This window comes from Aphelocoma coerulescens, chromosome 17 (assembly GCF_041296385.1).
Source record: "Aphelocoma coerulescens isolate FSJ_1873_10779 chromosome 17, UR_Acoe_1.0, whole genome shotgun sequence".
Classification (NCBI taxonomy): domain Eukaryota; kingdom Metazoa; phylum Chordata; class Aves; order Passeriformes; family Corvidae; genus Aphelocoma; species Aphelocoma coerulescens.
Window position 1 is genome coordinate 3,198,502 of NC_091030.1, and position 21,536 is coordinate 3,220,037.

Below are 21,536 nucleotides of genomic sequence, written 5' to 3' on the forward strand. Positions count from 1 at the left end.
GGACTGATTCTGGACTGCACTTAGGTGGTGGATTTATGAGGTCACAGCACAGTCACAAATGATGGAGAGGGGGGTTTAAAAATCCTGACAGCTCTAAGCAGCCACTTCCCTCTGCAATGCCCCGTGGCATGGTGGGGGACAGGAAAAGGGAGAGGATGGGTGTCTGCTGCCAGGGCACTTTCCAAGGGCTCCTGCATGAACCAGTGTTCCCACTGCACAGGGGACGGGGCACTGAGGTCCCTGCTGCCAGCCCTGGCTCTGCAAGGATATGCTCGAGAGTAGGAGCCTCCTGTTCTGCCCAGTGCCAGGGGTGCTCCTGCCAGGATGCTCGTCCCCCTGCTGCACAGGGGACAGCCAACACTCACCTTGAGGGCTGATGTGGGATAAAAACATATCCAGAGCCAGCCAAACCCTGCCCTGCCTCACCTCGGAGGGAGGTACTAAAAGAGGGTGAAGCAGCATGAAGAGGCCAATAAAATATGATACCTGGCTGAAGGAAGGATGAGATTCCTGAGACTGCAGGGAGAGGGTGGTTGCCTGGCTGCTGTGTTCCTGTATGAGGTGCTTTTGTCATAAATTCAGATTTTCCACTCTACTGAGAACTGACCTGGGTCTTTCAGACCCTCGTGTGCAAGGACAGTGAGTCCAGGACTTGATGGCCTCTTATCACAGCCTCCCATCAGAACATTGCATTCCCCCTTGTACCAGAAGTCAGCTGCTCTGGAGATGCACTTCATGTCCCTTGGCCAGCCTGGCTGCCTGCCTGGGTGACTGGCTGGAGCAGGGGACAGGTTGTCAGCCCTGGGCTGATGCCACATACTGACCCCAGTGCTGCTGGTAGCCACAAGTAGGGGCTTAAAAAAAAATAATTTAACTTAATTATTTTTTCTGTCTCCTCCTAAAAGCCATACCCTGCTTGCAGTGGTCATAAGAATCAGCCTGCAAACACAGTAAGAGAAAATAATAGTGAAATCTCCCCATGGCTGTGTTAGGAAGCACACTGGCTGCACGGATCCAGAGGTCTGGATGCACAGTAGCATTAAAATTCACTGATTTAGACAGATTCTTCTGTCTTGTTGGAACAAATTAACTGTGTGAGATTCACTCGGTGCCTGTGAGAGGAATGGGGGGAGCAGGAAAGGGGCTGTTATTGCTAGAGGAGATGAGCAGGATGAGGCAAGCCAGGTGCTGAGATGACCATGGAAAGTCCTGGTTTAGGGCCACCTATGAGCTAAGTTTTTAATGTCTCCTTAATGTAAACGGTCTGGTTGGGACATCTGGCTGTCAGTGTGTCTTCTTGCCAGCAGCTGTTTGCAGTAACCTGTGGCTTTCATGGAAACTGGGCTCACGAGGAACCTCAGTGTGATGTATTTATTACACAGAGGCAATCGACTCCCCTCTTGTCACTCTGTTTTATGAGTGAACATTTACTGTGAAGCCGAGGCTCATCTGATAAACATTTCAAGGTACAAAAATGAACGTCCCCCTGGGAAGGAGAACAGTCTGTCAATTAAAATCCTATTACGAGATGGCCTCCCTTGGCAAAAAAGAATCCTCGATGCTTCCTGCTATGTCAATGCCTCTGCTTCTGTCCAAGCTCCCTGAGAAGCCAGGCTGGATGGCAGAGCTTCTCTCTTGTCACGAGCCTGGCACTGGCTGCCTTGGCTTTTATAGATTCATCCCCTTGGCTGCAAGTCACATATTTCTCAAGTACAGAACAGGGGCAGAGGAGTGCTGTGAGGAGCTCCCCTGGCTCGGTGAGGACAACAGCCAGCAGCCAAATCGACCGTGGGCTCCAGATGTAGCTGGGTCCTGAGTCTGGCAGTTTAAATGTCACCCTGCTGTCCTATGGCTTGATGCAGGTATTGGGTTGGACAGCAACCTTCAGTGGGTGGATCTCAAGTAACAGGGGAAATAAGGATGTGTAAGAAGAAGCTGATGGTTCCCAGGGATTCAGAGGTAAAGGAACAATTGCAAAGCACAAATAAGCCTGCAGTGTCATCAAAGGAGAGGGAAGGCAGTGGGAAGGATGAGAATGGCTCTGTGCCAGAGGCCAATGAACTACCAAGGTCATCTCTGGAGGAGGATGAGCCCCAGGCCAGCTTGGATCTATGTCCAGGAGGGGTGTGAACAGTTGTGAGCTGTCATCCTGGTACTATGGAGAGATCCTCAGTGACATCCAACAAGCAGATAGGAACAAGGGGAGAAGGAAAAACTTTTCCAGGCCTATATTATACCCTTTTCCCCCCACTTCCCAGTGTTTCCAAGCTCCCACTCATTCAAAGCATCACCCACTTGCTTGTATCACTGGATGGCACAAACATTCATGCAAAGACCCCCCCCAGCTGCCAGGTGTCCCACCAGCATTCATCCAAGGACCGAGCAGGACCTGGTGGTCCAAGGGGATGCAGGACAGCTTGGTGAACACCAAACGGGGACTTCTCTTAGCTACGAGGAGAAGGCAGCGGGGTCACATCCACAGTGCCGAGCAGAGGCATGCTCTGGGCATGGGGCAGGGCAGGACACAGGGAAGGGACAGGTACCTGGGCCCCAGCTCGTCCTCACTGCGCCAGACGAAGTCCCCAAACTTCTCGTAGTGGGAGTTGTAGTGGTGCTGGACTCGGAAGAGCATGGAAGCAGAGACCTCCATTAGGGTGTTGTAGGCTGTCTGCTGCTCCTTCCCGCTCGTGTAGCCATTGTAGAGGTTGTAGATTTTGTCAGCTATCTCTGGAAAGGATCAGGGCACGGGATTAATGACCAGCTGAAGGTGCTAACATGGGAAGAGGAGGAGCAGAGCCCTTGGCAGGGCCAGCAGCAGGGGCAGGCAGCTGGAATGGCTGCCAGTCCCTTGGGGCTGCCTGCAGCAGGGCTCAGTGACTGGAGAGCATTGAGCAATTCCTCAGGCTGATCCTGCAGCGGGTGCCCTGCACGAGCAGAGCTGCCCCAAAGACTCCAGCAATACTCCGTGAAGGAGCAGGAGGAGGAGAGGCAGGCACAGCCTTATCCTCCCAGGAAGGGCAGGCAAGCTGTTCCCAAATTCACCAAACCAAAAGCCATTCACAGCTATGGTGCTAAAGAGGATCAACACTGTTGATCCCAGGGTGGTCCTTCAGCCAGAAATGCAGCACCTCATTATTGTGGGCATTGGCTGGAGCAGCTCAGATGTGTTAAACAAGAGCATTAACTCTGTGCTGGAGAAAAAAAAAATCTCAATTTGGAGAAGAGAAATGCACAAAACTGTATCTCCTTCCTTCTCCTTAGTCTCCTGTTTGCTGCTTTTTCATGGGACTGCTTTTCTTATTGAACGTGGAACTAAGCACTAACCAAAACTTTCTTCTGTGTGATATTCCCAAGGGAAAGCAAGCAAGCAAGAGAACAGGTAACATGATGGTCACTTAGAGGAATCCTTTTAAATCTGAAAGCAGCCAGGTGCTCTGGGTTGGGGGTAAGGACAAGTGGGACCAGTTTCAAAACTGAACAATGCAAATGTGCAAAAGTAGCTGGGCTTTTATCAACATTTCTGTTTCCAAACTGAGCCAGCTGCCCCCAGCATCCCTTCAAGCACCCAGAGCCAATGGTGCCCTGCATGGCCCGGCCAGGGCTGCCTCTCTCAGGTTTGTGAGAAGGGACTGCTCTTTTTCCAGGGGACTTATGGCAGACACAGCACCAGCTCCCACAGCTGTGCTTGGCAAGGATGCCAGTGTGGCATCACGGAGTCATCAGCTGCCCAGCCAAGGAGACTTTGCCCCTGGACACTCCTGCAATTTGTCACCCCTCCCCAGATGAACGTCCCTGTGCCCACAGGTGAATTTAAAGGAGCCTTCCCACTGGGAGAGAAGGGCCTGGGCAGCTTTGTGGGAGCACAGTGAAGAAAGGAAAATCAAAATCAGAAGGAAATGTCTCCTGGTGTGGAACAGGAGGTGCCTGAACACTGACCTTCTGCCTTGCTGTCGTCTACCAGTGGGCAGGCTGTCCTCAGGGTGACCGTGCTCAGCTCTGAGTGTCTGCCCCGTGTATCCACCGCGTACAGGGTAAATCTGGAAGGCAGGAAGCAAAAGGAAAACAATGCCTTGATCCCTCAGTCCCACACCACCAGGTTGTTATGGGAACCGGCCTTCAGAAGAGAAAGGAAAAATGTGGTCCAGGCACTATCAGTATCAGTCAGTTTTGGCATCTCAAGGAGATGTGAGATGTCTTGGAACACAGGAGAACCCAGGGACAGCAGGCAGGGCTGAGGGGACAGGTCACTTCAGCCCTTTCTGGCATCTGCAGGCCTCTGTTTCCTCTCCCCCCATCCCAGGGACCCCTGTGGGGCTGCACCCTGAATCCTCCCGACTGCAGAGGGATGCAAACACCTCAGGGCTGCTTTGCCATGCACTGATGTGAGCATTATAACACGGTGGTGTCTGTGAGCTGGGCTATCTCTGGCCTTTCTGGGAGCAGGGCAGTAATTCTTGCCGTAAGTGGGCTCTGCTGACAAGTGACAGCTCGTACTCATCCTGTGGATGGCCCTTGAGTTGTTTGCTCCCTCATTTCCTCACAAGGGTGGGGTTGGTAAAAGGGTGGGAATGATAATTTCACACTTGAAGCTAATGGAGAGCATCTGACAGTAAAATATGGCTTTTGTGCCGGATGGAGCATTGAGTAAACAGGCTGTGGCTGCATGGAACGTCCCGGGATGCTGAGCTCAGAGTCCTGCTCAGAGCATCAAAGCTCCAAAATGAGAATGCTTCTTCGCAGCAGGGGTGACAATCTTCTGTCCGCTCTCCCAAAGGGCATCAGTTCATATTTATTCACTCTGAGCTGGGCATGGCAACTCAAGCTGGCTTTGACAAAGTGCAGGGGCTGGTTTGAGCCTCTCAGAGGTCTGAGATGCCTGGTGGTGGGGTACCCAGCCTGAGAAATAACACACCACCCCTCCTTAGCCTAAGGTAAAAGTGAGCAGCTCTTGCAAGTGAGTGCAAGGAGTACCATAAAAGCAGCTGAAGCTTAAATGGGATTGAGACCCTGACGTATGTTTATATAAGGAATGGTCCTAAGTCCTTACCATCCTTGGGGGGTGACAGAAGCAATGCCTCCCTTTTCCTTACCCCACACACAAGCACTGCCAGCCCCCTCTCCCCTCCCTGCAGGCCCTGCACGTCCCACATGTGGCTGATAAGAGCTGACATTTGCACAGTAGCAATTCCCAGCGCAGGACATATTCCCTCCGAGCAATTAGCATTATGTCCCTAACAATACTTGCTGTGTGAAAGGATGCCAGCAGACTGCCAAGGAACACACTTGTGTGCAGGGAGCACTCCCATTTTCACAGAGCTGGGGCACGCAGGGGATGCACAGGCTGGGCTCGCCCAAGGAGATGCTATTTAATCCTTTTGGCATGACATTCCTTAGTTTCCCAGGAGCGCTGCTCGGAGTGGGAGCATCTCAGGAAGGACATCCACACTGTGTCACCACACAAGTACCACACACAGGCTGTTCTCACTGAGGGACAGGCAGGGCAATAGGGCAACAGCGAATTCCATGCAGGAGTCTGACTGCAGGGCTTTGCATCCCATCCTGAAGGTGCCACCGTTCCTTTCCCTCCCTTCAGCAGATGGGACATTCAGGGGGAGTGAGGAGTCTCCTGCTGGGAGCAGGGAAGTTTTGTGTCTCAGCAACACCAACAGGGCACCCAGTGCTGGGCAGGGGGACTCCAGCCCCAGGAGATGAGGAGCTGCAGTGGGAGAACAGGGCAGAGAGCCCAGGGGTCCTGCTGCCCACCCAGTGCAGGGCTCTTCTTGCTCATCAGCAGAAGCACAACAAGCAGTAAGAGGGCTCAACATCAGGGTACTGCTGGGAGCTGCTCCCCATCCCCATCCTGGGGTCACCTGCCGAGCCACAGTGGCTGTGCTGCTGTGTTTGCTTTTGTAAAAGGGTGAGCAGAGCTAATGTGTAACCTCTGCTCTGCCTGCAGCAGCTCAGGCTGCCTCCATTAGCTCTGAGGCAATCAGTGCCAGAGCACTTTCCCTGAAAAACAGAAGACTTTTATCAAAACACAATTGTAATATTCAGCAATTAGTGCCCATTTCACCTATTCCATCACCAGTGGGGTCAGGAGGATTGGTTGGGTGCTGAAGCACATCCACCCCTTTGGGTGATGCTGAAGACCTGCATGAGCCTTTTGACTGCACTTCTCCCCTCTGCCCAGCTCACACAGGAAAAAAGTCACTCAGCTGCCAAGAGCAAGAGCATCTCTCCTGGTCAGGCCTGGGTTAAAAAAAAAAGTCAAAAAACAAGCCCTCATTTCACCATTTTTTTCGATGATGTAAGGAAAAAAAAAAACCAACAATGTAAATGGAAAAACATCAGAATCAAAGTGATTTTGATCTTGTCAAAAATTATTTTTTTGAGAACAAACCCAATTGCTTTACCTCACCTGGAGCCAGTCCTCTTTCAAGAACCTTAGAGGAAACTCTTTCATCTCCATTCCTTGTGAATGAGATGTTTTGGACTCAGCACCAATCAGCCCAGCCGTGGTGGAGGCTGGCAGCCCAGCAGCACACAGCCTCTGCACCTCTCCAGCTCCTTCCAGCCAGTGACCTCAGAGGGTTTTAACATTAATTACAGTCCAGAAGATCACCCTGAAGCACAGCAGTATTAATAGCTCTGTTTTATCGACGGTAAACAGAGACATATGGGGTGAAGCATCGTGCCCCGGCGAGGCTCAGCGACATGAACAGTTTGGAAACTCGGGAGATGACGGCTTCCAATCTTGTTCTCAAACCACTTAACCACCCAGCCTCTACAGCAAAACACTTTTATGTCCAGTTAATGGCACTGTGCAGAGTGCTGGGGTTTAGTTTTTTTCTTTTATTCCCGGAAACAGACAATTAAGAGAAGGGAGTGCAAAGACCTGTGTCTCTGTGTCTCTGTGCAAACCCAGCATTCCCATCTTGCTGGAAACCTTCAGCAGATGCAGGCAAGGAGAAGCCTGGGACCCAACAGGACATCACAGGGGTGGCCAGTGGGAGGAGAGACCACCACTGCCTGGGAGAGATGGGGATGTGGCTTCAAGCTGAAGGAGGGTAGGTTTGGATTAGGTATTAGGAAGAAATTCATTACAATAAAGGTGAGGTTACCAAAAGAAACTGTGGACTCCACATGCCTGGAAGTGTTCAAGACTGGGTTGGACGGGGCTTGGAGCAACCTGGGACAGTGGAGGGTGTCCCTGCCCATGGTAGAGGGGTGGAATGAGATGAGCTTTAAGGTCCCTTCTAACCCAAACCATTCCATGATTCTGCATCTGCATGACAAACCAGGGCAAAGCTGAAGCGATCGCGCTGAGGGAGGGAGCTAAGCCGAGGACATGGCGGGGTTTGCACCCCTCCATGGGGATCCTCCTGCCCCACTTAAATCTGTTACAGCATCGTGGGCCAAGGACCAAGCCAGGCATCATCCTCACTGATGAGGGTGGAGCTGCACTTGAATAAGCCAACCCTGATAATTTGTAAATAAATGTGGCCAAAGAGTGGTTCTGAGTGCTTTGCCCAAGGCAGAGATCTCAGGGGTGAAGTCAAAGCCAGAAACTAAAAGGTCTCAGACCTAGAGCCATTGCACAAAACCACATCAGACAACCTGGAATGCCATATGGCAGCTACGATCTGGCAGAGGCTCCTTTATAAGTGGAGGTGTTTTGTTTACTGATAAACTGTCCTCATGACATTTCCTCATCTTCTCCCTGTGCATTCCAAAGGAGCTCTGGGCTCCCTGCTACTCAGCTCACAGCTGATCCTCTTTTCCAACCATCCCTTCAGTAAGATTCTATACAAAGACCTGTATTTCTAGAAATGCTAGAATATATTTTACCTGAAGAGGTTCCAAAGAGGTCCAAACACAAATGCTCTTGGCAGGGATCCAGCCCTCCATGCCTGGAAATGCTGCCACCTCTGCAGCAAATCACAGCACACTAAGTCCTATAAGGTAATGCTGGTTAAATGTTTACTGCTGAATTCAAACCTGTTGGGACCTGAAGGAACGTTCAGGGAGAGATAGAAACCAATCAACATTTGGCCTCATGAAATGTCAATACCTTCCCTGTAGATTCCCCACCCAGTCTTGGCTGAAGGCTGGGTTTTATCACTAGGCTCAAGATGCTTCTTGGGGGAGGAAGAGAAAGCAAAAGTTAAAGCTTCAGTTACTGCAACCCAAGGACTGTTGGGATTGTCCACTGTGTTTCAAGAGATTTGAAAACCAGAAAAGTATGTTTCTATCCTTTCTCAATGCAGAGAAAATAACCCAAAATACAAATTTATAAAGGCACAAAACTCTTAAGACTGAGAATGAAAGCTCAAAACATGTTACTTATTCATAGGCAGCATGTTTTTTTAACTCCCTCTCGTGATGCTCATGATGTTTGAGTGCTTTACTCATGATCCTTATTTGCGGGAAGCAAGATAAGGACTTCTGAGTCTGACCTTCCTTAGCTTGGCTGTTGATTTCTTTATATCCTACAGAGATACCACAGGCATTTCTGGTCTGCCTTGTCTGCTCTTCCTGAGGCCTCTGGGCTGGTGCAGCTGCTCGGTGAGATGCTGTACCACAAACGGGCTGCCTGGGCTGCAGAGAAAGGCTCTGATAAGGAGCTCAATTAGCACTCCCATAGATGCCAAACCCCCACGCTAATTAAGCGTGTGCCTACTGGGAGCTAGCTGCATCCAGCAGCAACGGCTGTGTGGCCAACCCAGGCTCTGAGAGGAGCCCCCTGGCCCGTGTGAATGAAGGACAGGGCAGAGATGCTGCTCCAGAGCCCAGCGTCACGCAAAAACACGGCCTCAAGCTTTCCGAAGTGGTGCAACCACAGCACGCTCCTGCCAGTAGGGCTTGGCTTGGGCTTGGCTGATCTGCCTGGCCTTGGTGCCGTGTCCCTGCAGCCTCTTGCTGTTAACTCCAGCAGCTCAGCGAGGGCAACCCTGGCTGGCGTCCCACACACAGCGCGATGGATTCTCCCTCCCCTGGCAGCGTGGCTACCACCACCCGTCATGCCGAGCCTGCAAACATAAATCCTGACTTGGCTGAGGTGTTACATGCACGTCCTGCTGTCACTCCCCGCTTGGTCACAGCTTGTCCGTGCCTCCTGCACAGCCCAGGCTCGCGGGGCTCGCACGCAGCCGGCCCCACGCCGCCGGGGCTGCTCCAGCGCGCTGACACACGCACATCACACCCTGCCTTGCCAGCCCTCCTCGCTTCCCGTTCCAGCTGAAAAACAATGCCGAGGCCTCCCTTTAAAAGCCCTCAGTGGAGCAGCTCTTGGCATTCCACACTTCCCTGCTGCCCAGTGATCTCAGCACGGAGACTGGGCACGAGGGATGGGGCCGGGCTCGGGCTGTGCCGGGACTCGGGCGCGTGCAGAGTGGAGCTGCCAGGAACGGTGCCCCAAACACACATGGGTGTGAGCACACACATCAGACCCAGCACCGTGCACGGCCTCGTGCTCATGGGACCCAAACAAACTGTTCTCTCCCATTCTTTCAGTCTCAGAGTGTCCTTGGCTCCCCGACATCAAGGTGAGGGGCTCGCTGGAGGGAGACAGGGAGGCTTGAGGGGGGAGTGTGTTTCCTTGTCCTGATACCCACAGGTGAGCAGCATCAGACCTTCATCCCAGCATCTCCTGGAGCTAAAAGCATCCATAAATTACACACACAGTTTCCCTAAAAGACTCTTCTTGAGCAGTGTGGGAGCCCAGGGGGGCTGCAGGGTGGAGCAGAGCTGTGGGTGTTTCACCCCCAGCCACATGCCATGGGCTGTGCATGGTCCAGGAGCCATCCACCCACTCCTGTTCCCCGACCATGGGCTCGTACCTCCCCTGCAGAGCCCCCCAGCCACTTTCATTGAGGAACATGGAGCAGGAGTGGGGCTTGCCTGCCAGCAGCTGCCTGGGCAGGCATGGGAAGGGGTGTGTGTGTTTAGTGCAAGGATTCCCAATTCAGAAACCATTACAATTCAAAAATAAATCAGATCAAATAAAAAGCAGCCGGTCCACACAAGCCACAGGAATGCAGCTGAGCTTATTGACGACTCTGTGATTCGTGGTAATTAAGAGAGGTAAATGAGAGCAACCCCCCAGTCTCTGCAGCAAATGCTGAGCAGACAATTAGCAGGGGGTGGTTTTGGGAAGGAGAGGATTTCTTGGTCTATTTTTTGGGCCCTGGCTTTGGGCTCGCTCATGCCATGCCCATGTCCGTGGTGCCAGGGGAGGGCAGGGGACTGACCACACTGCATCCCTGCCAAGGGCCCTGCTGGAGCCTTGGGATTTGGGCAAAGCTTTGCAGGGCAGTGGTCACCCTTGTGCCATCTCCCTGGGACTGGCACGGCCACAAGTGTCTTCTGTTCTTCATTGTCTTTGGTTCTGGTTCTGCTTTCCCACAGTAAGGAAACCGTGGACAGGGTGATCTTGAAAAAATACCCCATCTTTTAGAATGCTCTCCTCACTGTTCTACCATCCTTTTATAACTGAGCTTTTTTTAACCATCTGTGACAACTGACCTGCTCCCGTCAGTGTGATGGAGGAACAGGTTAGCAGCAACTGGTGCCACACTGGAGTATTGAAGCCTTGCCATTACACCAATACATGGGGCTGTCAGTAAACTGTTCTCACAATTCACACTTCTTTTTTTTTCCCAGGACAGCAAATGCTGTGAGACTAATCGTTATCCTTCAACAGATGCCTCCCAACAAAACCAGACCACAGTTGTCAGATGTACCTGCCAGGACATGCTTCAGGTGTCTGATGCCTTTTGGAAGTGGATAAAACAGTGCCCATCAAATACTGGAGGAAGGAGGCAGGAGGAAGGCACAGGCTGCTCTGCACTGTAAGAAGCTTGAGGAGAGGCAGAGGAGGCTTGATTTCTGAGACACCGAGGGCAGGTGGAGCTGCTGTGGGGCTGGGGACAGGCTTGCACAGCCATGGGTCCACCTTTGCTTTGTGTCAACCCTGGGGAAGTCACTGAGGATTATCCACGCTGCAAGGTTACCTGAATTGCAGCTGATGCCATGGCCATGCTCAAAAACAGTGGCTGGAGAGGAGGGAGGAGGGCTGGGCCACTCATTGCTGCTGAATTACAGGGGTGCAGTGTGGGACAGCGTCACTTTGGTGTCACAGTATCCCACACCGTGCTGCCCCAAGTCTCCTGGGCTTGCCCTCTGAGCTGTGAGGCCACAGAGAGCCAAAACCTGGAGTGGGCAGGTTTGAGTGCTGGTCCCCTCAACCCTTCAGCAGCATCTGCCCTGCACCTGAGCCAAGCTACGACGCAGATTCACTCAGCTCTCCCTCCTTTGAGCACTTCATCAACCTCTTTTGTTTCAGATCCCCGTTGAACAAGATCCAAACAAAGGATGAAGGGGAAAGAAAGAAAGAAATTAATTAAAAATCCTGAGCACTTCTTGCTACTGCCTGGATCTTTTGTCTCCCTGACAAAGAAATGCCCAGCAGGACATTCACCTTCCCAGCTTCAACTGCAGCATCTCAATTTCCCAAGATTTCCTTCAAAACCCTGTCAATAACCCACCAGAGTAGTGATTCCCATTACTGCCATGGCTGTGAAAGAAGGCCTTGATACACAGGCCACCTTCTGTTCCCAAGAACCCTGCTCCTGAATGATACCTGTGTTGGACGGCCAAGATTCCACTGGAGCCCCTCTGCCAGCCGGACACTGTGTGAGCAGCAGTGCCAACACTGCCTTAGGTGAAAATGTGTTTCACTGGAAATGAGGGGAAAGTGCTAGCCAGGCCATGGCTTCATCCAGAAGGTGCAGGAAGTCACTGCCACCCTCCTGGCTGCTGCATCCCCAGAGTGTCTTCATCACCACCCCAGGGCTGAGAGCTCCAGCAGTGCCACTGTCCCCCCTTGCCTTTTTCTCTGCCTTGATTCCCTCCTTTGTCCCCCCTGCTCCTTGCCAGCTGCTTCAAGAAGCAGATAATGACTCCCTCATCCTTCCCTCTCGGAGTACATCCTTTCAGGAGCAGCTTTACCCCACCGAGGAAGGAAGAGCAGAGCAATCTTCTCTGGAGAGAACCTTGGAGCTTCTGACGGAGATGGGATGTGGATGAGAGAGCAGCTCCTTGGCACAGCAGCAGGACAACACACCCAAAACATCCACCCTGACACGAGATAACATTAACACAGCTGATGTTGCAACACTGGGGCTTTAGCTCCTAGGCACTCTCCAAGGAGCAAGGAGGATTCAATTAGCTCGGAGATGCCCCAGCAGAACTCTTCGGTGCCCCACAGAGATGGTTCCCAGCTGTGAAGGCAGAACGACGGCAGAAAAAGCAGGATCACCACGGAATTACCAGCTTTGGAGAGGATGGATAGAGGGTGTTTGAGGTCCGTATTTCTTGGCAGTCATTATGTCCTTGCTTTCGTCCTGCTGGCTGTGAGGATGAAGACTTGCAGATGTGCTTCTAAAGGCAACGCAGTAAGAACTGGCCCAGCTATTCACAGTCTTCCCTGTCTGCCTCAGGGCTTGAGGCAAGGTGTTCCCCCCAGCGCCTGGAAAGGCCACGGAAGGTCCCATGTTACCCAGAATGTGAATTGTAGCATCCTTTGGTGGAGTGAAGAACCAGGAGGAGGTGATAATAAGCCGCTGCAGGCTGGGGCTTTTGTCTCCAGTGAAGCAACAGCAGCTCATTACAGTCTGTGAAGTGCCAGAGTCCCTGTTCTGCTGGGATGCCCAACAAAGCCCTTGGACAGAGGTCAGAGGAGTTGCCTCTGACTCCCTGTGCTGCTGGAACAACTCCCACTGTGCCACAGCTCGGGTTGATGCCCGAGGCTGCCAACTGAGGGGGCTGGTCCTGCTCAGGCTGCAGAGCATCAGCAAGAGCTGGTGATGGATCGAGCTGTCCTGGGAGCAGCAAAGGAAGGCTTTCCTCAGGCTCTGCATCCCACATGTCCCTGAGGCCCTGCCACAGCCTTTGCAAGGGCACTGCGATGCCCATCAATCCCTCCAGCTCCCCAGGGCAGGGTATCCCCCAGCAGCACCTGCATCCTCTCTCCCCCCTGTGCAACACCTGCTGCTGTCCCCATCAGCTCGGGACACCCCAACCCTGTTCCCTCAGCCACAGACACCCCACAGCCCCCGGGCCCAGCTCTGCTGAGGTTGGGACTTTGAGGGTAAATTTTGCTTTTAGGGGAGGTTTTGCTTGTCTTTGCACTGATCTGTGGGTGGGTGGAGTTCAGCCTCATCTCACAGCGTTAGTCCTGTGTGCCAGGTGGGTTATCCCACGAGGGACACACCCCTTCAGGACCTTCCTTGGGCCACTCGTGGGACAGCTGCCATCCTCCCCCATGAAGGGACAGCAGTGCTCCGGGTGGCTGTAGCTGCAGGGGATGAGGAGAAGAGAGGGAATAAATATTCAGGAGAGAGAGAATAAATACTCTTCCTCCAGATGTGCCAAGGAGAAAGGAGAGACAAGCAAAGCCCTGGACCCCTGCAGGGAGCTCCACAATGGGAATGTTCACAGCTAACCATCCCTGCTGCTCAACCTACCAAAACTCTGCAGAGCTTGGCCATCGCCGGCCCTGGGGACATGGGCGAGAGGAAGGTTGTGACCCCTGCCAAACTGGGAAATCTTTGCCCCTCCCAACCTCACAGTCCCTCTAAACAAGAACCAGACACTCCACAGCTTGCTACCCCTGGAGATCCCCTTGGTAGGGCTTGTTCTCATTCTCCTGGGGGCTTGGCTTCCATCTGGGCTGCTGGTTGAAATCCAGCCCGGGCTGGTAGTGACTTCAAAAGGCAGTGTCATCTGAGGAGCAGTGGGTGGTCCACGGCAAGCGAGTCGATGGCTGGCTGTTCTTATAAAAGCCACCACAGTAGGGCCTCCTGCTTTCAGAAGACAGGCAAGGGCTGTGCTGACCACGGGAGCAGAGCTTGTCCTCGGCCCGAGGGACAGTCACCTTAGTGAGCTGGCACAAGGACGTGGCTGTGCACCCCTGCTAGCAGAGCTCTTGATCTGTCTCCATTGGATTTGTCCCCAGCACTGCTGGGCAGCTCTGGCTTCACCTTCAGCAGGCTACAGTGCAAAACAAAGCCCAGCAATAACGCACACGGGAACAGCTGGGAGACGGGGACCAGGCATCCCAGGCAGGACCCCTGTAAGAAACTCCAGCTGGGCTCTGGGAGCTCCAGGGCAGCCAACAGGGCCATGCAATGGCCTCAGTGTTGGCATGGGGATGGTGGCAGGCAGGGATGCCAGCAAGAAGGATGCCAGCCAGGTCTGCAGTGTCCACTGTCCCTGTGCCCCGAGGCCCCCAAATTCAGGGGCACAGGGCAAGGGACTGGCAGTGGGCAGGAGGTTCTCACAGCTCCAGCAGGCAGACAGGGAGGGGGGAGGGTAGAATGGGGGTGGGGGGGGGGGGTCTGAAACAAATAATAAAAACAAAATCCCAGTAAGCACGCTAGAATTCGTTTGAAGTGCAGAGCAGCTTTCAGGCAGGGTTATGCACATCTCCCAGCCCGGCGTGATTTACACATTCCTTGCAAGCAAAGGAATCTTCCCTGATTTGAAGTAAAACAGATGTTTTGGGGTTTTCTTTCCCCCCTCCCCACCCTCTTTTAATCATTTCTTTATTGAAATGATGGCTATACAGCCAACCAGCCCAGAGCCAGAGCCCTGCTACCCCAGAAGCCAGGACTGGAGACCCGCTGTCCCGCACCATGGGAGAGCCCCTTGTCACTGCAGTGACTGTGCTTGGGAGCTTCCAGAGGTGTGGAGCCAGCCCTGCTCTCCTGCAAATGCTGCTGCAGAGGCACCGCTCCCTGCAGGTTTCTTCCCTTGTTTTTCACTCTGCAGGAAAGGATTGCAACTCCCCGCAGCTTTTCTTCCTCTGCAGCTACAGCTGATCCTCCATCCCTGCTCCACCAGCCCAGGTCTAGGAGACTTTGTAACCTCCACCACCAGCCCAGGAGATGTGTTTGACGGTGGGACTTGCCCTTGTTCCCACACCTTAGTGTCACACCTCGCCCCAGTTGTGCTCTGTCCCACCAGTGTGGATTGGGAAGGGCAGCCTGGTCCATGCCCAGGGACTGCCAGCAGCAGCATTGCTCACACACCCCAAGTGAAACAACCCAGCACAAGGAATGGTGTTGGGCAGGATGGAGCTGGGATATCTCTTGATTTGAGCACTCTGTGATCTCAGTCAAGTTACTTTGCCTCTACTTTTGTCCCATGTTTTCCACCCAGGAAAATCATTTGGGGAAGGAACATCCATTTCCCAGAGGGATGCAGAGCACCAAGTGCAGTGGGGCTTCTGAGTGCTGGTTGATGCTGCTAACTACCAGCACAGCCATGCCCTTGAGTTTACACTCAGAACAATGTCATGGCCAGTAGCAAATCCATCCAGCTGCCCCATCTTTCTTTTCTTTCTCTCTTTTTTTTTTTTTTTTCCTTTTAAACCCTGTTGTTCTTTCTCAGTACTTCGTTGGTGGCAGGGTGGGAAGGTTTTTTGTAACACATTCACGTACCAGTGGGACTCACTCCCATTCCCGTCTGGTACAAGAGATTGCACAAGAGAGAGAAACAAACGGGGATGAGGAAATGCGTGTTTATGAGAGGCAGCGCTGTCATCGTGAGCAAGGGACCCCCCGCAGGAGAGCCGGCCTGGGAGCCAGTGGATTTCCATTCTCTCCTAACACTCCATTCATGCCTCATTTCATACCTCCCTGGAGGGCCCGAGACTGGCCGGGGTCCCACGGCCCCGCGCGGGACTCGCACCCCCCGCGTGCCGCCTTCCGCGATGTTTGTTGTTGGGTGGAAAGAGGGAGATGTTGTTGTCTCATAAAAATAACGAGTTGAGAAAGAGCAGCAGCTTTTTTGTACTCCTTGTTTTCCTCCTGCAGCAGAGGAAGGTCTTCCATCCTTCCCACCTCTCCTTTGCCACGCTCCTTGTGCTCGCCTGCTGCCCATCCTGGCAGGGCTCCTCACTAACACCCACCAGGGACTCTCTCATGGGCCTTCCTGCTCATGCTGTGGTTGCTGCCATGAGCCTTCTCCTGACCTGATCAGGAACCTTCCGTATAATCCAAACCACATTGCTGCCTGATCCGATACAGTCAACCAGTAAATAACCTTGACTGCAGAGGTCTGGAAGAGCCAGGGATCCTATATCACTGCTATGAATGATTTAGGATTGTGCATCATTTGCAGATGACACAGAGAGGGTCTCATCCCTACTCCCCACCCAGCCACCTCCCCCACAACAGTGCCTGCCTTCCCTCACTTCAGGTGGCTCTAAGTGAAAGCCACCTGGGTGACAATTGCTCCTGCCTGCCGCTGGTGTGCACACAAGGAACAGGGATGGCTGATTTCTGCACTCCCTTGTGCTCTGCAGAGCTCCCAGCGATGGGGCTGGGGTCCCCCCACAAACAGGTGGGTATTAATAAAACTAGAAGTAATCACCCAGGCACACATACTACAACCCACTTGGGTCCCTCTCCCGTCTGCTCCTGCAAGCCCCCTGCCTCCCCTGCTTTCTCCACACACCTCAATTTCATTATCTCTGATCTGGAGCTGCCTATTACATGCTTTTTGCCAACATAAATATTTAATCCCGGTGCATTGCACGGAAAGGCCCTTGTGGAGTTAATCCTTGAACTCATGTTTCCACTTGGAAAACAGTTCAGCTTGTGGCAGGGCAGCAGGTACGAGGCAGGGACAGAGCCGAGAGCTGGAGATGGCCTGGGAGAGCTCGGGAGCCGTGTGTGGGGTGATGCAGGTGGGCTTCATGCTGCAGGGTGGGCTTCATTCCATGGGCTCCATTCTATGGGGTGGGCCTCATGCTATGGGGTGGAGTGGCTCTGCTGGAGCTCTCCTTCACTGGGGTGGCTCTGCTGGAGCAGCGATGAGGAGGGTTTGGATAGGTGATGGAAAAGCCACGGGGGTGTCACTGCAAGCTGCTGCCTGGGGAGCAAGGAACAGGGGGCACTGCCAAGGGGGACTCTGGGGGTAGCACTTTGCTGGGCTTCAGCACTGTTCGGGACATCCTGTTCTCTGCAGCGCCCTTGGCTGCAACAACGTGGAAAGCCCAGAGTTTATCTGTTTGCTTCACCTGCCAGTGTGGGACTAAGCAGCCACATGATCCCACACTGCTCCACCAAACACCTCCAAACACACCTGCACGCCCAGAGGCTGCTTACACCAGGATCTGGCCACGATTTACCTGTGGGCTATGGAGTAAGGGTTATGGGATGATTGGTGTGTTTATGGGGTTATTGGGTACCACTAAAGTACCTGCTGTGGTACAGGACAGACCCTCAGCAAAGTGAGATGCCCCAGCCCCAGGTCCAAAGCCATAAAAAACATGGACAGAAATGCACCCTGGTCCTCATCCATCCATCCATCCATCCATCCATCCATCCATCCATCCATCCATCCATCCATCCATCCATTCATCCATCCATCCATCCCCGTGCCCTCAGGAGGGCAGCACCCATGGGCATGCAACACCACAAAACATCCACCAATCTAACAGAGGGGAGGGGCACAAGAGGCAAAGACCACCAAGAGTACAACTTGTGGCAGCTGAAATGGCTTGAAATCCTTCCCCTTACATCAGCAGTGATGTGTCAAAACCCTGAAGAAGTATTTTGGTTTCGGTTGCTTTGTCTGAGAGGTTCCCCCAGCAGCCTTGGGTGGGTCTCCCAGAGACCAACCAGCCCTTGCCAACATCCCCTGCTCCATGTGAGAAACTGGGGTGTGCAAAGCCTCCTGTGTGCTGGACACATCCCCACAGCCCCTGTCCAGAAAGGCTGGGAGACTGGGATGCTGCAATGATGCAAACCAGAGGGAAGGAAAGCACAGAAGTATCCCCGCCCTGTGGCAGAGCCTTCTGTTTGGGGTTGTGCAATGAGATTAGGAGGGGAGGCCACTCCTGCAGCTGCAGGGCAGTGGGAGATGCTCGGAAGGGAGGAGAAAACTGGCATGCTCCAGACCCAGCTCAGGTTGTGGCTGCCATGGGCTGCCCTATGGTTTCCCTGGCAGAAACTGAGAGGAGGAAAGATGGAAGACAAGGAACAGATCCCAATCCAGGGGTATGACAGCCCAGAACTGCGACAAGGTGTGCCCAAGCCCAGCTCACTGCCCAGCTGTTTGGACAAGCATGTCCCAGTGACCCAGCCTTGAGCTCCCTTCACACCCATCCTGTCAGGGCAGCATCTCCACACCCAACTCCATCAGCACATCCAGCGAAAACAGGACCCCGCTGACCCCTCCATCCACCACCCCTTGAAAAATCAGCATCCCTCAGACCCTACTTCTTTTTTGTTTTCAGAAACTTTTACATCATGACATAAGCTTTGGCTCTGAGGGTTTTCAGTGAAAGCCAGGGTATTTTTTTTCCCCTTCTCATAACAGAAACCATATTGCTGTATAATCAAATTTATCTCATTCCTGATGAGGGAAGTGAGTGTGTGTGTGAGGTGACCGGGAGCAATGAGGGTGCGTGGGGTGGGAGCAATTTCTCTGAAGGTAGCCAAGGAAATATCCTTGGGAGAGGCATCAGATGGGGGTGACCACGCAGAGACCAATGGGCCACAGCTCAGCATGGAGCATCACCCACAGCAAGCCCCACCTCACCACAGGGATGCCACCTCTGCAACCCAGCAGCTGCTCCTCAGCTTTCTCTCCCGTTTTATTATCGATCTCCTCACTGTGCTGGAAACCCAGCAAAGGGTGTGGCTCAGTTTTAATACATCCATTTTACAGGTGGGAAAACTCTGGAAGAAGCAGCTACTTTGAGGTTACTTTTTTGATGTCTGTTTTACTCTGTCACAAATTCAGCTGAAGCCAACAGGAGCTGTGGCTCTGATGGTGAAGCCTTGAAGATGATGCCCCCAAAATGGAGATGCCTCAATTCACTGGCTACTTTTGACAACACAGGCAAGGGGAAAACAACCCCAAACCCCAAGGAGTAAGTTAAAGGCTATTTGAGACCTACAGCTGAGTGCAGCAACCACATGGGCAGGGCTCCATTGCCTGCACAGCTCCCCTGTGACAAACTCCCTGCAGAAATTCCCTGTTTCTCTGGGAAAAAGCCATGGCCCTGAGGGGGAGAAGGGGTGGCAGAGATGGAGAGGTCACTTTGTGCTGATAAACTCCAGTTTGGCAAGACCAGGAGACGGGTGCTTACTGATGTAATGTTCTGCACAAGTCAGAGATTAAAACAGATTTATTTTTTTTAATGCACACACACCAAAAAGGAAAACGAAAATAACAAAGTGTTCTCTGGGAGACAAGGCTGGTGAAGGACTCTCTGTGCTGTTGTCATTACAAGAAAAGGATGGGTTGGGATGTGCTGGAGGTGTCCTTCGGAAAAATGAAACTAAAACAAGTTTAACCAGTTTTATGGACCTGCAGCCATATGTGAGATAAATGCACATTGCTGGGCTGAGCTGGGACAGAACTTGTAGCTCATGGCATCTAAACTTTGCTTTTGAGAGTGAACAAAAAGATGGGCAGGTGGGATTAGCCTGTGACTTATCCTTTCATTTGAAGAAGCATCACATCTCCACCTTTGGGGACCTGGGGTCCCATGCAGAGCCTGTCTGAGCTGATTGATCCCCCTGGACCGTGGGGTTCAGATAAGACCTGTGGGTTCAGTAGTGACTGAACACCTGGGCACCAGAGGAGCTGGTCACATCCTTCCTCAGGCATGTTTATGGGCAGAATTGTGCTGCTTTTGGCCACTCCTTAAAGCCTGAATAAGCCAGAATCTTGAGCTGTCTGGAAATATCAGGTGGAGCTGCTATGGGCGCTGGGCAGCTGTCCAACTTCCCACTCTCGGGTACCTGGGTCCCAGACTGCATGAGGAAATTAGGAAGAGAACAGAATTTTTTGCAGGGACCATCTCTTAATCACCTGACCAAAAAAGCAATTCTCACAACTGTTCTCCTGAAGTGGGGCTCATGCGAAGTGTGAGCACAGACATGCCTCACTTCTGCTCAGCTCTAGCTCACTGAGGAGCTTCAGGCATGTCACACCTCTCCCTTCCAGTTTCCCTTGCTAGGCCATGGCCAACAAGGACATCTGCCCTTCTTCTCACTCCCTTCTTCTCTACAAGAAAAAAAAGAAGGAAATTCCTGTGTCCTGGAACGGGAGTGTGTTCAAACTGTGCTGTAAGAATCAAACCAGCATGGCCCTCAGCTTTCCAGCCTTCACGAGGAGGGTGCTGTGTACCATGGAGATCTGATGAACAAAACAAATGGCTCCAAGGCAGTAGCACGATGCAGGTTTGGCTGGCTTAGAGCAAATCCAAGCCAGCAACGCCCGTGTTGATATTTATATCACAGCTCTTGTACTCCCTCTCCCATTAGTCCATGAGATAAGACTTGGATGTGTAGTGGCATTAGGTTTCTACACAGTCAGGGATAAGAACACTTTCCAAGTCTGTGACTAAAAGGGGTTGGTGATATGGGATTGCTGATGGGAAAAAGGTGGAATTGCAAAGGTCCATTTGTCTACCAACAGGCAAAGTGGCCAAAATCTTCCTCTCCACCCCATTACCATTCGCAGGAAGAATCCTATATTGGCACACTCCCCCAGCTGCAATTACCCCACACAATAACCCCTCTGTGCCTCCTTCTCCTTCCTTTTCCTCACTTCACCACTGCCAGCCTTCCTCCAGAGGGGCAATGTGAATGGGCCTGGACCCAGACAGGTTTGGGATTTAGATGTTGGCAGACTTTAGGGACAAAAACAAGAATGTTGTTTCAATTTGATTGTCCTGAGAAAGGAGCAGGGAGGAGACTGTCATGGGAGGCAACAAAAGCTGTTCTGTTGCTGTCTGTGGCATGAGGTATGAGCAGAAGCAGAGAATTTGGGGAGGAAAACCCGGTCTTTCAGGAAAAAGGTGGAAGATACCCATAAACTGGGCAGATAGTAAAGAAGAAACTTCTCCTGAGGTCAGGGAAAGGCATCTGACTTCAGATCTGTCTCAGGTGGTTGGGTACTGGTGGCAGAGATAGATCAGAAGGAAGATTCAGGTACAAACACAACATTTAGACGGGTGTTGGCAAATAGCCAGTGTAGCAACACTGCAGCAGCACCTGGTGGCCCTGGTCTGAGTCACCCAGGCCAGGCTGGACACAAAGACAGCATGAGAGAGATTAAAACCTGAGTTTTTAAAGGGATCAGGTAAACAGGTGATGATGGAAGCAAGACAAAATGATCTCCTTAAATCACTCAGCAGAGCAAATGGTGAAGTTGGGTAGAGTCCCCAGATGTGACTGGCCATGAAAACATCATGAATGTCTTCTCTGTGGTTTTTAGATGTGCATCCTCCTGATGCTGGAAACTCAGCAGGAGCCCAACCTACCTCCATAAATGGGACTCCATGAAAATCAGAGCAGAGAGAGAGATTGTACCCTTCTGCTGAGCCCCTGACCTCCCTGTACAGACCATCTGTCATGGGGCCAATCCCCCTGCAAGCCAGTGATCCACACACAGCCCAGGTGAGCCCAGAGGGTTCCATGCTGGACTCACTTCAGCAAAAACAACCAGAC

General features: G+C 52.5%; 1 protein-coding gene across 4 annotated transcripts in view; it reads right to left on the minus strand.

Moving 5' to 3' along the window:
• ASTN2 (astrotactin 2) overlaps positions 1-21,536 on the minus strand; it is a 320,390-nt gene that overhangs the window by 4,159 nt on the left and 294,695 nt on the right. For all 4 annotated transcript variants that reach the window (XM_069031598.1, XM_069031599.1, XM_069031600.1 and 1 more), the window contains 2 exons: positions 3,937-4,037; positions 2,544-2,727 (listed from right to left, as the gene is read on the minus strand). In XM_069031598.1, coding sequence (XP_068887699.1) covers positions 2,544-2,727; positions 3,937-4,037 — 285 coding nt within the window. The remainder of the gene's footprint in view (positions 1-2,543; positions 2,728-3,936; positions 4,038-21,536) is intronic.